The 12,400-nt window shown below is 48.6% G+C and overlaps 1 protein-coding gene across 1 annotated transcript in view; it reads right to left on the reverse strand.

The window, feature by feature from the left end:
- TNS3 (tensin 3) overlaps positions 1–12,400 on the reverse strand; it is a 330,636-nt gene that overhangs the window by 138,070 nt on the left and 180,166 nt on the right. Inside the window, exons 11-13 of the mRNA XM_011996485.1 lie at positions 10,901–10,984; positions 1,914–2,026; positions 766–826 (exon numbers count right to left, since the gene is read on the reverse strand). Of these exons, the coding sequence (XP_011851875.1) occupies positions 766–826; positions 1,914–2,026; positions 10,901–10,984 (258 nt within the window). The remainder of the gene's footprint in view (positions 1–765; positions 827–1,913; positions 2,027–10,900; positions 10,985–12,400) is intronic.

The following is a 12,400-nucleotide window of genomic DNA, read 5'->3' on the forward strand; positions in this document are numbered from 1 at the left end:
CGCAATCTCTTGACCTTGTGATCTGCCCACCTCCGCCTCCCAAAGTGCTGGAATTACAGGCATGAGCCACCAAACCTGGCCTTTCTTTCTTTGACTCTTGCTCTGTCACCCAGCCTGGACTGCAGTGGTGCGATCTCGGCTCACTGCAACCTCCACCTCCCAGGTTCAAGTGATTCTCCTGCCTCCACCTCGAGTAGTTGGGTTTACAGGTGCGCAACCCCACGACTGGCTAATTCTTTTATTTTTAGTAGAGACAGGGTTTCACCATGATGGCCAGGGGCTCAGTAGCTCACACCTGTAATCCTGGCACTTTGGGAGGCCGAGGCGGGTGGATCATTTGAGGTCAGGAGTTCGAGACAATGCCGTTTTATAAAACACACTTGAACATCCTCGGATTTGGGTAATCAAAAGGGGTTCTGGGATCAATTCCCCTTGAAAACCGAGGGGCCACCATACTCCAAAAAGCAAATGGCCCTCTCTCCCCATACTCCAAAAAAGCAAATGGGCCCTCTAGCTCCCATGTCCCTTAATGGAGCCAACTGGTGTGACAGCCCAAAGACAGCAGTGCAGGGCAGGAGGGAGGGCAGAGGCATGATGCTGAAGCACAGGACACCCCAGTGTTTTCCCCTCTGGACTCTTCTTTGACTTCTTGGCATTCTCTGACCTGAACCCTCCCATCCTCTTCCTGCAGGACAGGCAACTGAGGCTCAGCTGCAATTCCCTGAGCTGTCCAGATCCCACAGCAGCAGCAGCAGCAGCACTCACTAGATTCCGGAGGTGTACACAGGCTGCATGGCTTGGTAGAGCTTCAGAAAGGGCCGGCACACTGAAAGAAAGACACAACTGTCTGTAGAGGCATGACTGGTACAGAACAAACAGGAATTTGGTAAACAGAAAGAAAGAAAGGGACGAGGAGACCAGGAGACTGCACCTGTGGCCTTTGAGGTTTGGGAAGGCAGTGCATGGAGCCACAGGGTTGCTGCAGGAAAAGGCCAGACCCAGTCTTAGAGGCCTGCAGAGTAACACAGTTTGACCTTTAACCAAAGGGTGTCAAAGGCTTCTGAATTGAAGCCAGGTTGCTTCCAAAGCAACTAGCAGCTTGGCAAGGTCACTCTGGCCGTGATGACCAGGGGGACCTGAAGGCACAGATGTACTTCAGAGACAAAAGAAACCTATGAATAAGCACCTGCATGGGACTGGCAAGAAGGGACAGAGTCTTGAATCCAAACCATGTGCTGTGTGTGCCTGCATGGGACTGGGAAGGAGAAGACAGGGCCCTGACCCTCAGCCATGTGCCATGTGCTCCTGCATGGGACTAGGGAGGAGGGATAGGGCCCTGCTGATCCTCGGCCATATGCTCTGTGCACCTTTGGGTAACCGGGGATGTGGGAACAGGGCCCTGATCCCCAGTCATGTGCTGTGTTTATCTAAGTGGGATAGGGAGGAGGGCTCAGGGTCCTCACTCTCAGCTACATACTGTGTGCTTTCCTGTGGGGTCATTTTAAAGGAGAAGGAGGAGATAGGTTCATGAGATGCACCAGGGTCACATTCATGCCTCTCTTACTGGGCTTCTTCCATGGCTTGTGACCTCAAGGCCAACTGCACAGCTGACCCACCAGAGCTGCAGCCCAGAACAATGCTTGTCTACCCGAGTCACTGTGAATATACACAAGGGTATTTCTGATCCCCCTGCTGGCCGCCTGTCCCTCCCCTGATTAAATAACTTGGCCCAACCACATAAACACGGCGCTCTAACCACAGAAGGGGGACACAGTCAATTGCCAGGGAGGCAGAGGAGCAGATCCGGGACCCTCTCAGAAAGAAAGCAGAGGTTTATCTAAATTGAGAGGCCCAGGAGCAGCCCCAAGTCTGGGCCAGCCAATCGCAGGTGCCACGTCATGGAGGACACTCACCTCCACCTGTGTCAAAGTTGGGGGTGCCGTGTAGGATGACAAAATGCAGGAACAGAGGGGAGGCATTCATTTTCACCGATCCGGACAGGAGCCCACTGAGGAACTGAACATACCTGCGAAAGGACAGCTGGGTTAGACTTCCCAGAAGTGTCCTCAGCCCCTGCTGAGAAGGGAACTCAAGGAGAAACACAACCCGGCTGGGTCTGGGGCTCTGGGAGAGAACCGGTCCACTGCTCACAGCCAGGGGTTCTCAGCATGGTGCTGCGCCCACAGGTCTGATGGCTTCCCACCCGCGCAGCAGGCACCAGGGACACCGAGGCACAACCGGCCTCTCGGCTTGAGCATCCCACACCTGAATGACCTCTGTGCCTGTCCACTGAACCAATCGCCAGGCAAAGCCAGGCCACAGACCATCATGACCCCCACTGGTGAGCAGCAGGAAGCAGAGGCCTGGCACACCGGTGAGCGTGTGCTCTGTCACTAGCATCTCATCCACGGCAGGGTCATGTGATCGAGGCCCAGAACCACTCACTGCACCTGCTGCCTTCTGCTCACACTCAGGAGCCCTAAGAAAAGGCTGGAGTCCACACTCCCCTCCTAACCCACAGCCTTCCACGCCACATCTGATAAGAGGCTCTCCTTCCTGCTGTCCCTCTCTCTTCAGGGCCCAGCTCCAAAGGTGAAGGCCACGTGGGTCATCAGCCTTCCTGAGTTCTAGGCGTCAGCTTCATACTTCCAACACTGACCACACACAACTTCCATAAGCATTTGATGGTCAAGAGGGAAGCTTCTACACTAGCAGCATCTGATCGCCGAGGTCCTCATGAGGCATGACGTGGCGGCAGTGACAGGAAGATGAGCCGGAGGCTTGCCAAGCTCTCTGACGCTTCCCTGGCCTGTCCTGCCTGCTGGTGCCCTGCCTGGCGCGGCCCCTGCCCTGAGGTCCCTCACCATGGCCACTGCACCCACACAACCTCCACCGTAGCCTCAACACCTTGCATTGAATCTGTACTTCCACATCTGTCTCCACCAAAGTACTGTAATCTTTGCAAGAAAGACCCAACCAACCAGAAACCCCACAATATTTAACAATCTATGCATCTCTATTGCCACAGCAGACTGAGGCAGGAAGTGGCAGGTGACTGTGTTGCCAGCACCTACAACCATCCTACCCTAAGCCAGAAACGGCCATCACGGACCTTATCTGTGTTAAGAAAAAAAAATCTCTCACTTATGCTGGCAATCCACACCCAGTCCCTTTTTCAAGCAATTAAATTTGTATACAAACAAACTAAACAAGAGAAGATTTCTGTTAAACATTACCAAAAAAAGGGAAACCCTATCTATAGTCCACCCACTAGGAAAATGTTAGAAAAGCGAGTTTGCTTCAGTTTAGTTACAATTCACAGTGAGAAACAGGGCATATCAGTATTTCCATCTTCCTGGCAGCAAAATTCTCTTCTGCTCTCTCAGAACAGGGCAAAACCTAGTAAGAGTGGCAGAGGTCAGACAATCAGCCTGGAGACGTGGGGACCCTGTGAGGCCGATGACCAGACCGCCAGGCGGCTCCCACACGCCTCCCCTGCAGGGTACTCTCTACCCTGGCAACAAGACTTCTCACCCTCAGTTGTACGTAGGCAGAGGAATGCATGAATCGTGTATTTTTAATCATGCACATTTTACGCATTGTGGATTTCATGGGTCCTTTGGCTCCCTGGTTTTGAGTAAAAGTGAGGGGCCTGAGTCACCTCCTCTGGGGCAGTTCTGCCCTCCCTCCAGCACGGGGCAGCCCTGGACACTGGGAAATCAGCTTCCTCAGCTCGTCCGGTTTGTCAGTGGCACACTGAGTCCCTCACCGACTGGCCATGTGCTCGGGCGGTTCTGCAGTGACCACGCGGCCAAGACAACCCTGTTCCCTGTGGGTGTTCTCAGTGCCCCATGTGCACCTGGACCAGGTATCTAGGTGAAGTCGATGTTGGTTTTATGACTTCATGCAAACATGGAAGTCTCTGGAGCGCTGGGCCTGCGGGGCTCCTGGTCACGGCAGCGTAAGGTGTCCACGCAGCTGAGCCCAGAGTTAGCGCTGAGGTCCTATGAGAGGCAGACAGCCGTCCTCTGGGAAACCACAGCCTCTCCCTGAAACAGGTATTGTCCCATACTGTGGTCACAGAACTTCATTTCTGCTGATGTGGCCTGGCTGGAATTGTTGCCCCTGCCACCAGACGAAGCACGAGAAGTATTTCCTTCAGATAAGGAGGGCCAAGCTGATGGCAGAAGAACTCTGTTTTGCCACAAGCTCCCAAAGAAGGCCAAAGTCCAGGGCCACAAGCCCAGTGGTGGTCAGAGGGGAAGGGAAGAGGCTGCCACTGCCTAGGATCCAGGACTCCAGAGTTTTCTCCCCAAAACCAGCTCTCAACGGTCATCACTTCCCAGGTCCGTCTACAAAGGGCTGCTCAGGTGATAGCTTAACCAATTGAAAAGTAACCTCTTGGAATATAATTCTCATCTGACCTTTATAGAAACCAACTTTTTATGCATCATGTTTTCAGATAAATTAAAGACATAAAATGCTAAGGTAAATGCAGTTATTTTTCTTCCTTCACATGCTTTCTTAATAAGTTAAGATTAAAAAATATATATATTGTTCAAAATCCCAAATAAAAGCAAGCCTTTAAAAAACATTTTTTTAAAAAATAGCAACGTCTTATAAAAACAACAAAGTTCACTGCAAATATAAGCTGTAGTGAATGCTGTGAGATTGCAGACAGATAGTCAGGCACAGGTAGCAGCACTGAGTTTGTGAGTGACTTCCTAGAGAACTACCATCAGTACCAAAGAAAAGAACATTCAGGTATGGATGAAAATAAGGGAGGCCAGGCGCGGTGGCTCACGCCTATAATCCCAGCACTTTGGGAGGCTGAGGTGGGCGGATCACCTGAGGTCAGGAGTTTTGAGACCAGCCTGGCCAACATGCTGAAATCCTGTCTCTACAAAAAAAATTAATTAATTTAAAAATTAGATGGGCATGGTGGCACACGCCTGTAATCCCAGCTACACAAGAGGCTGAGGCATGATAATCACTTGAACCCAGGAGGTAGAGGTTGCAGTGGGCCTAGATTGCACCACTGCACTCCAGCCTGAGCGACAGAGCAAGACCCTGTCTCGAAGAAAAAAAAGAAAAGAAAAGAAGGGGAAACGAACATAATAGGACAGAATTGCACAATTAGTTTATCCAGCCAACTATGGAAAGGATCAACTTTAACTTCGTATACATGGCATTTATCTGTGGCATTAAAGGTAGATATAAGGATCAACTTTAACTTCGTATACGTGGCACTTATCTGTGGCATTAAAGGTAGATATAAATGAATCAATGGTAGGGTATCCAATGCCCTCTAAAGACCATCCCAACAGCCTTATCCAAAATAAAATGTTCCTACTTAGTCAACACAGCTTTCAGAGCTGGAAAGATTAGAAACCAGATACTTTACAAAAACAGCTCCATTATTTTCCCATTGCTATAGTTACAATTTAAAAACTAAAGGATTGCTTTTAACTTGTAAGCAAACGAACATAAAACAGCTTGAAATTTTCACTTGCCCCTTGCATTATTCACAGTCATTTCTAATAGCAAAAACTTCCATTTGGAATCTCCAGAAATCTCCCTAAACATTTGAGTTGCACTAGACGTAAGCTTAAATCTGTCTGAAAATGTGGGTGCATAAAAATCGGCATTCAAATGTTACTTTTCCGAGCAGCAGGAACCATCGTCACAGGACATCTTTCCCAACAGCTTACTCATTCTACATTCCGAGCACTCACAGAGTCAGCCACGCCTGCAGGGGCAGCACCCACCGGCCAGGAAAGGTGAGCCGTGCCACCTGTTGGTGTGAGCCAAGCCTGGGCTGTTACTTAACATTGTGCTGAGCATTCCCTTCCCTCTCGTGTAATGGGGAGAATAATGAGACCTACACATTGGAATTGCTGCAAAGATGACTCAGTTGCATGGGCATAAGGGTCAGAGTAGAACACAACATATCTGTCACAGCCTCTGCTCTCCTGAGGGATGCTTCCAAAGTGTAGGTGGCTTTGCCCACAGAGGTGGTGATTCAGAGGGGATGTCTGGGCCCAGGCAAAGTGTGCAGCTCCCTGAGGAATGGTCACCCTTTTTCCGCAGGCTGTGGGCAGCAAGGAGGATGTGCAGGGTGAAGCCACAGGGGCATTAAGTAAAATGGCCTTTGCAAAAATTTTAACAGTGAGAGAAGTATGACAGTGAAGGAGATCTAATGTAACCAACCCCCATCTTGCCTTTAACCTCCTAGCTGCCCTTGGCTATTCCTGGACTTGGACCAAACTAACTTTAGGAGAAAGTAAAGTTTATAGTTTAAATGATAATAGCCCAAAACTAAACAACCTTTGTAAAACTAATGCAAGACCACCACGTTGAGAGGATGAAAGCAGCTTGAATTCTGCCAAGGTATAGACTTAAAAGATTACTCCGGGGATCACAAGATTTGCAACTTCCTCAATTACTCCTAGAGATAACATCACCATTGTAGAACCTAAGTTTGGCCTTTTGAGGTGTCTATTCAGGCTTTTGCATTTCTGACAACTGACAGCTCTACCTGACCTACCAACTGTTCTCTGGTCCCACCCCGAAGCGGACTCAGAGGCAAGAGGGCCATTTTCCCCTATGACTGCACCCCCAAGCACTCAGCAGCACCCATTCCCTAGCCATCCCCTTCTCCCCAAAATATCTTTGAAAAACCCAAGCCTCCAAATTTTCCAGGGGACTGATTTGGGTAGTAATAAAACTCTGTTCTCCTCTTCAGCCAGCTCTGCATGAATTAAACTTTTTCTACTGCAATTCCCCTGTCTTGGTAAATCAGCTCTATCTGGGCATTGAATAATGAACCCACTTGTCGGTTACAGAAGCCTCTCAGTGGCTACCTGAGGAGTCGCATCCTCTAGAGAATGTGGAAAACTACTCCCCTTGTATCTTTAAAGTATCCCTTCAGGCACCTGAGGTACTGTGTCCAAAATGACAGAAATATCAAAAACCAAATAGTGCCATTTTTACAGGGAGTTAAACAGGCACGAGCAGGACAGGAGAGGGCTTTTCCCACACCCACTAGGAATGCTGGGTAACGGTTCGGCAATTACCACATTGCCTCTCTGAAAGTGATACACCGGCAGCCGGTGCCAGGAAGAGGCCATTTCCTGATGGTTCATGACCATTGCACTGTTAACTGAACGCAGGCTCCAGGGAGACACAACTTCTCGGGCACACGCATTAACAGACAAAATGGCAGAGTATGACCTTCTCAGGGCACATCACCAGAAAAGGGAAGAAACCCTTAGATAGGCATGCGTACAACTTCCCAAACGCACTGCATGTGCTCACTTCCCAAGCAAAAGGAGGGCAGTATGCATGCGGGCAGCCCACCCTAAGGGAAGAATCATGGGAAAGGGGCACAAGACGTGGGAAGTGGGCCAGTCTATAAAGTCTAGGACCAAGGTTGAACACCGCACTTGACCTTCATGTGCCCGCTTGAGTCTCTTCTAAGCGTACTTTCCTTTCTTTCCTGTTCTAAAGCCTTTTAAAAAAAACTTCCACTCTGGCTCTGAAACTTGCCTGTGTCTCTTTTTCTACCTTATGTTTCTCAGTCAAATTCTTTCTTCCGAGCAGGCAAGAACTGAGGTTGCTGCAGACCCTCACGGATTCACTGCTGGTAACTCTGATACCTTCCACCAGTAACACTATATAGCATTATTTCTAGGACATCCTGATTTCTGCATGCCAAGACATTTGTTTAGTCTGTCTTCCCTTTGCCTCAAAGAGACACCCAAATGTGCATAGACAACATGACTGATGGTCTTAGGTGAGTCCCACTTGGGGCCTCCCAGGGTCACCTTGACAGGCAACACTCAGGAGAGTTCAGCTCCCGAAAGAAACAACTGGCTTCCTGTCACTTTCCCTATTAACTCAGTGATAGGGCCAAGAAACGTGTGTTGCTGTCTCAACTCTCTCAGAAAGAAAGGAAAGGTGGAAAAGAAAAGAGATGTCAGAAACATTAATAATTTTAACATTATTTCCATGATGCTGATGATAAACCAAAACTATACCAGGATTTTTGGGGGGTAGGAGGAGACAGGGTCTAGCTCTGTCATCCAGGCTGGCATGCAGTGGGGCAATTACAGCTCACTGTAACCTCCAACTCATGGGGTCAAGGGATCCTCCCATCTCAGCTTCCAGAGTAGCTGGGACTACAGGTGTGTGCCATCAAATCCAGCTAATTTTTTTTTTTTTTTTTTGGATAGAGATGAGGTCTTTCCGTGTTGCTAAGGTAGGTGTCAAACTCCTGGACTCAAGGGATTGTCCTGTCTCAGCCTCCCAAAGAATTGGGATTACAGGCTAGAGTCACTGTGCCGCACCCAGTATTTCTTTTTAACTACTTCTCAAAGAGGAAGGCTTCCAAGTTTAGGTAAGGAAGTTCAGGGGTGCCTCAATAACACAATGGTGGTAATGAGCACCAACAGGAGGCCACACCGGGGTGTCAACAAGCTCCTTCTCATGGTTTGCTGAAGACAAGGAAGGTATAAAAACAGAAAACTTACATGGACACATGTAAGTTTTATGGGTCAGCTCCATGGGCCAACTGCTCCATGGCGTTTTAGTGTAACAAGCAAGGTAACAAAGATTCACCTCCCATCGGAGTTGCTATTGAGACTTCTGAGCTCCCCAGCCACAAATTCCACGCTAATTAATTATTCTCAAGAGTGATTATTACAAGTGTGACTTTAAAATGATTTCTTGAGCTCAGTCCTAAAACAGCCTGCAGAGCACCCATCCCACTCCCCAGGCCATTCAGAACAACAGAGAAGCCTCCCATCACAGAGCCTATTCCCATACAAGCTGTCATCACACGTTCTTCTGGTCTCAAACTTTCCTCCAGATCTATCTTATGCATTCACTCAGTTGTTTACACACTCGATTACCATTTGGTGAGCATCTTTCCATGCAGGCTCTGGTCAAGATAAAAGGAAAAGAGCAAGGAGTAAGGGGCATTTCCCTAATCTCAGGAGCAGAGGGATTAACCTTGGAATGTAAAATTAAATCCAGCAAACATTAAAAAATGCAAATACTCTGGCTTCAAATGTGCAATGATGGGAAGGATGCATGGAAACCTTGGGCGTGGGAACATGAGAAGAGCAGGGCACTGTGGCTCACACTCGCAATCCCAGCATTTTGGGAAACCATGGCAGAAGGATGATTCAAACTCAGGGGTTCAAGACCAGCCTGGGCAACACAGCCTCCCACCACAATCTAGGAGACATTGTCTCCACAAAAATTTTAAAATTAGCTGGGTGTGGTGATGTGCACCTATAGTCTCAGTTACTCAAGAGGCTGAGGTGGGAGAATTGCTTGAGCCCAGGAGATTGAGGCTGCAGTGAGCCAAGATTGCACCACTGCACTACTGCTTAGGTGACAGAGCAAGACCCTGTTTCAAAAAAAGAAAAAAGAAAAAAAAGAAAATGAGGAGATATCTTCCCCCTTTTCCCATATTCTTTTAATGTTATAAACAAGCTGCTGGTGCCGTAAGAAATAAGAACAAAAAAAAAAGGAAAGACGACAGCTGTACTTCCTGTGTGCCAAGCATTCTGCACGGGTTACTCCCTATTTATACCTCATTTTCCATGCAGGAGGTCACATGAATGTCACGATTTTGGAAACTGTTCAACAAAGAAATAACACTTTATGGTTAAAACAAACAAACAAAAAAAAAAAAACAAAAAAACCCAAGTGACTGTTTAACTAAAATATTTTATAAAATGCTGGGTTTTCTGCACGCAACTTGCATTGCATGTGGGCCTGTTGCTGACCACGGTCCCACACCCTAGCCCATGCACCCAGTTTCAAGAGAAACAGAGCCAGGCCATTGGAAATACCAAGACCAACGGAAAAGGTGCCTCTGGTGATGCTTGAAATCCCTTTCTGCCTGTCTACTCCCATGTCTGCTGACATAGCCCTCAGTTGCACTGGAGAAAACAGATACAAGGCATCAAAACTTGCATACACAAGGCCGGGTGTGCAACTACCTGTCTCCAAAGAGGAACACCATTTGGCAATAGCCTTGGCAATTCTCCTACAAATTCCCTGCTGTGGGCTTTGAAATATGCCATGGAGCTACCTGCATGGCTCTAGGTGTCACCATCTGTGGAGGAAGTGCACCTGGATGGGGAGCCAGCTGTGGGTCCTTCTCACTGCCTCTCAGCCAGCCCTGCTCAGGTTCTTGACCTCAGCCTGCTGGGGCAGGCAGCAAAAGGAGAAAGTTCTGCACCCCATGGCTATTCCCCATCACTTACTGAGCACTTTCCAGGGGCCATGCCCAGAAGTAGAGAAGGGAGAGATGGGCAGCATGACAGAAAAATACTCCGTGGCCTCAGGGAACTGATCAGCTACAAGAATTGGCCAAACGCAACTGCTAATGTGTTTGTGTAAGTAAAGTTTTACTGGAATGTAGACACATTCCCTGATTTCCATATTGCCCAGGGCTGCTTTCATGTTAGAACAGTTGCGATAAAGATCCTACAGCCTGCAAAGCCTAAAATACCCACTCTCTAGTCTGTTGCAGAGAGAGTTCACTGACCCCTGGTCTAGCCAACAGAACCAAGTTCCAACATAATAATGGAAATCAAAACTCACTCCCTGCAAGGGAGGAAGATGCCAGCTGGAGCAAGTCCTCCCTCTACCTGTCAGTGCAAGCCAGCAGCATAGGGGGCTCTCTCACCACAGACACACAGGACGGCTTGGTCCTTAACCTGTGGGAGGGACAAGCTCCCCCACCACCCGCTTCATAGTTTTCAGCATGACCCAGGAATCCCACTTAGGTGTTGGGACAGAGGAGATGCCTCTTCTGTTTTCGCATTTTTATATGTAAAATTTCATTCACCTCTTCACTCTGGCTTTGGGGATGTATACATACCGTTTCTGGGAAGGCTGCATTAAAGCTGAAACTTTGTCATCATAAAACTTCTTCATTGCAAACCTGTCAAGGGCCTGGTCAGCGCTGGAGGGGAGAGAGAGAGAGAGAGTCAACTCAATGGAGCTCACACCACGTGGGTGTGTGATGGGGGATGTGTCTCATGGCTGTTAAAAGCAACCAGCTCCCACAAGCGGCTTCACCCTTTGCTGCATCTGTGCATACCCAATCCACCTGTCTCTTCTCAGATTTCATTTCCCCTTCAGGAATATACTGTGCTCAAAGTGGGAGCCATAGTGCAGGGTCAGAATTCTCATCTGAAATAACAGCACCTTATCTAAAGGTAGGATACTTAAAAGTGCTGAATACCCAGCTTGCAGAAGAACCAACTGAGGCTTCTCAGTAGGCAGGCGGTAGGGCTGGTGTCCAAAACTGTCCCTTGACCACCCTACCTCCTAAATAAAGATCTTTTTAAGTGGGCTCTGCGAGAGAATACCAGGTAGACTCAAGTCTCAGGACCACGAGGATGCAAGGAGCAACCCAGAGCACAAGAGGGAATGGACTCCTCCATGAAGTCCCAAGAGGCACCCTCGGGACACAAGTGGGCCAGCCTGTGCCCCGCCAGTACGTCACTCCCAGGACTGGGCTTGAGAACGCCACAGGGCACTGGGGTTGGAAAAGTGTCTGGGGCCTCGGGGCTGCAGCACTGTTTTTGAAGTGACTGCCATAGAAAGTAACCCTGCTTTCCAACAACATATTTGACCGTCAATGCTAGCTCCACAATGCTGACAGGTAGTATCCGACGGAAACTTCCAGAAACCTCACAGCAGGGCATTCGTGGGGTTTCCTGATCTGACTTCAGCACAAATCCTGGAATATGAGTGCGGTGTCTTAACAATTCAAACTCACTTGGGCCAAATGCTTCCTTAAAACCCTGATAGGCCGGGTGCAGTGGCTCACGCCTGTAATGCCAGCACTTTGGGAGGCCAAGGGGGGTGGATCACCTGAGGTCAGGAGTTCAAGACCAGCCGGGCCAACAGGGTGAAATCCAGTCTCTACTAAAAATATAAAAATTACCCGAGCATGATGGTGGGTGCTTATAATCCCAGCTACTCCGGAGGCTGAGGCAGAAGAATCACTTGAACCCGGGAGGTGGAAATTGTAGTGAGCAGAGATTGCACCATTGCACTCCAGCCTGGGTGACAGAGTGAGACTCCAGCTCAAAACAACAATAACAACAACAACAAAACCTGATAAAGTGCCCCTTTACTTAGAAAAATGTGTCTATGCCCCTCTAGAAAAATGATGTACATAAGCACTGTGGACTTCATAAAAATACAGCTAGAGAGACAGGCAGGAGGAAAAAGAAACATACTCAAAAGTAAGTTGAGTGTGATATGACTTTCACAGAACGCTATAAAATGGACAACTTGCTATGTGCATTTGCTAGCAAGGGACTGTGCTGGTAGGGCAGTCGCAAACAGAAGGGCCCACTTTAGCACC

Source organism: Mandrillus leucophaeus, unplaced genomic scaffold, assembly GCF_000951045.1.
Source record: "Mandrillus leucophaeus isolate KB7577 unplaced genomic scaffold, Mleu.le_1.0 Scaffold517, whole genome shotgun sequence".
Lineage (NCBI taxonomy): Eukaryota > Metazoa > Chordata > Mammalia > Primates > Cercopithecidae > Mandrillus > Mandrillus leucophaeus.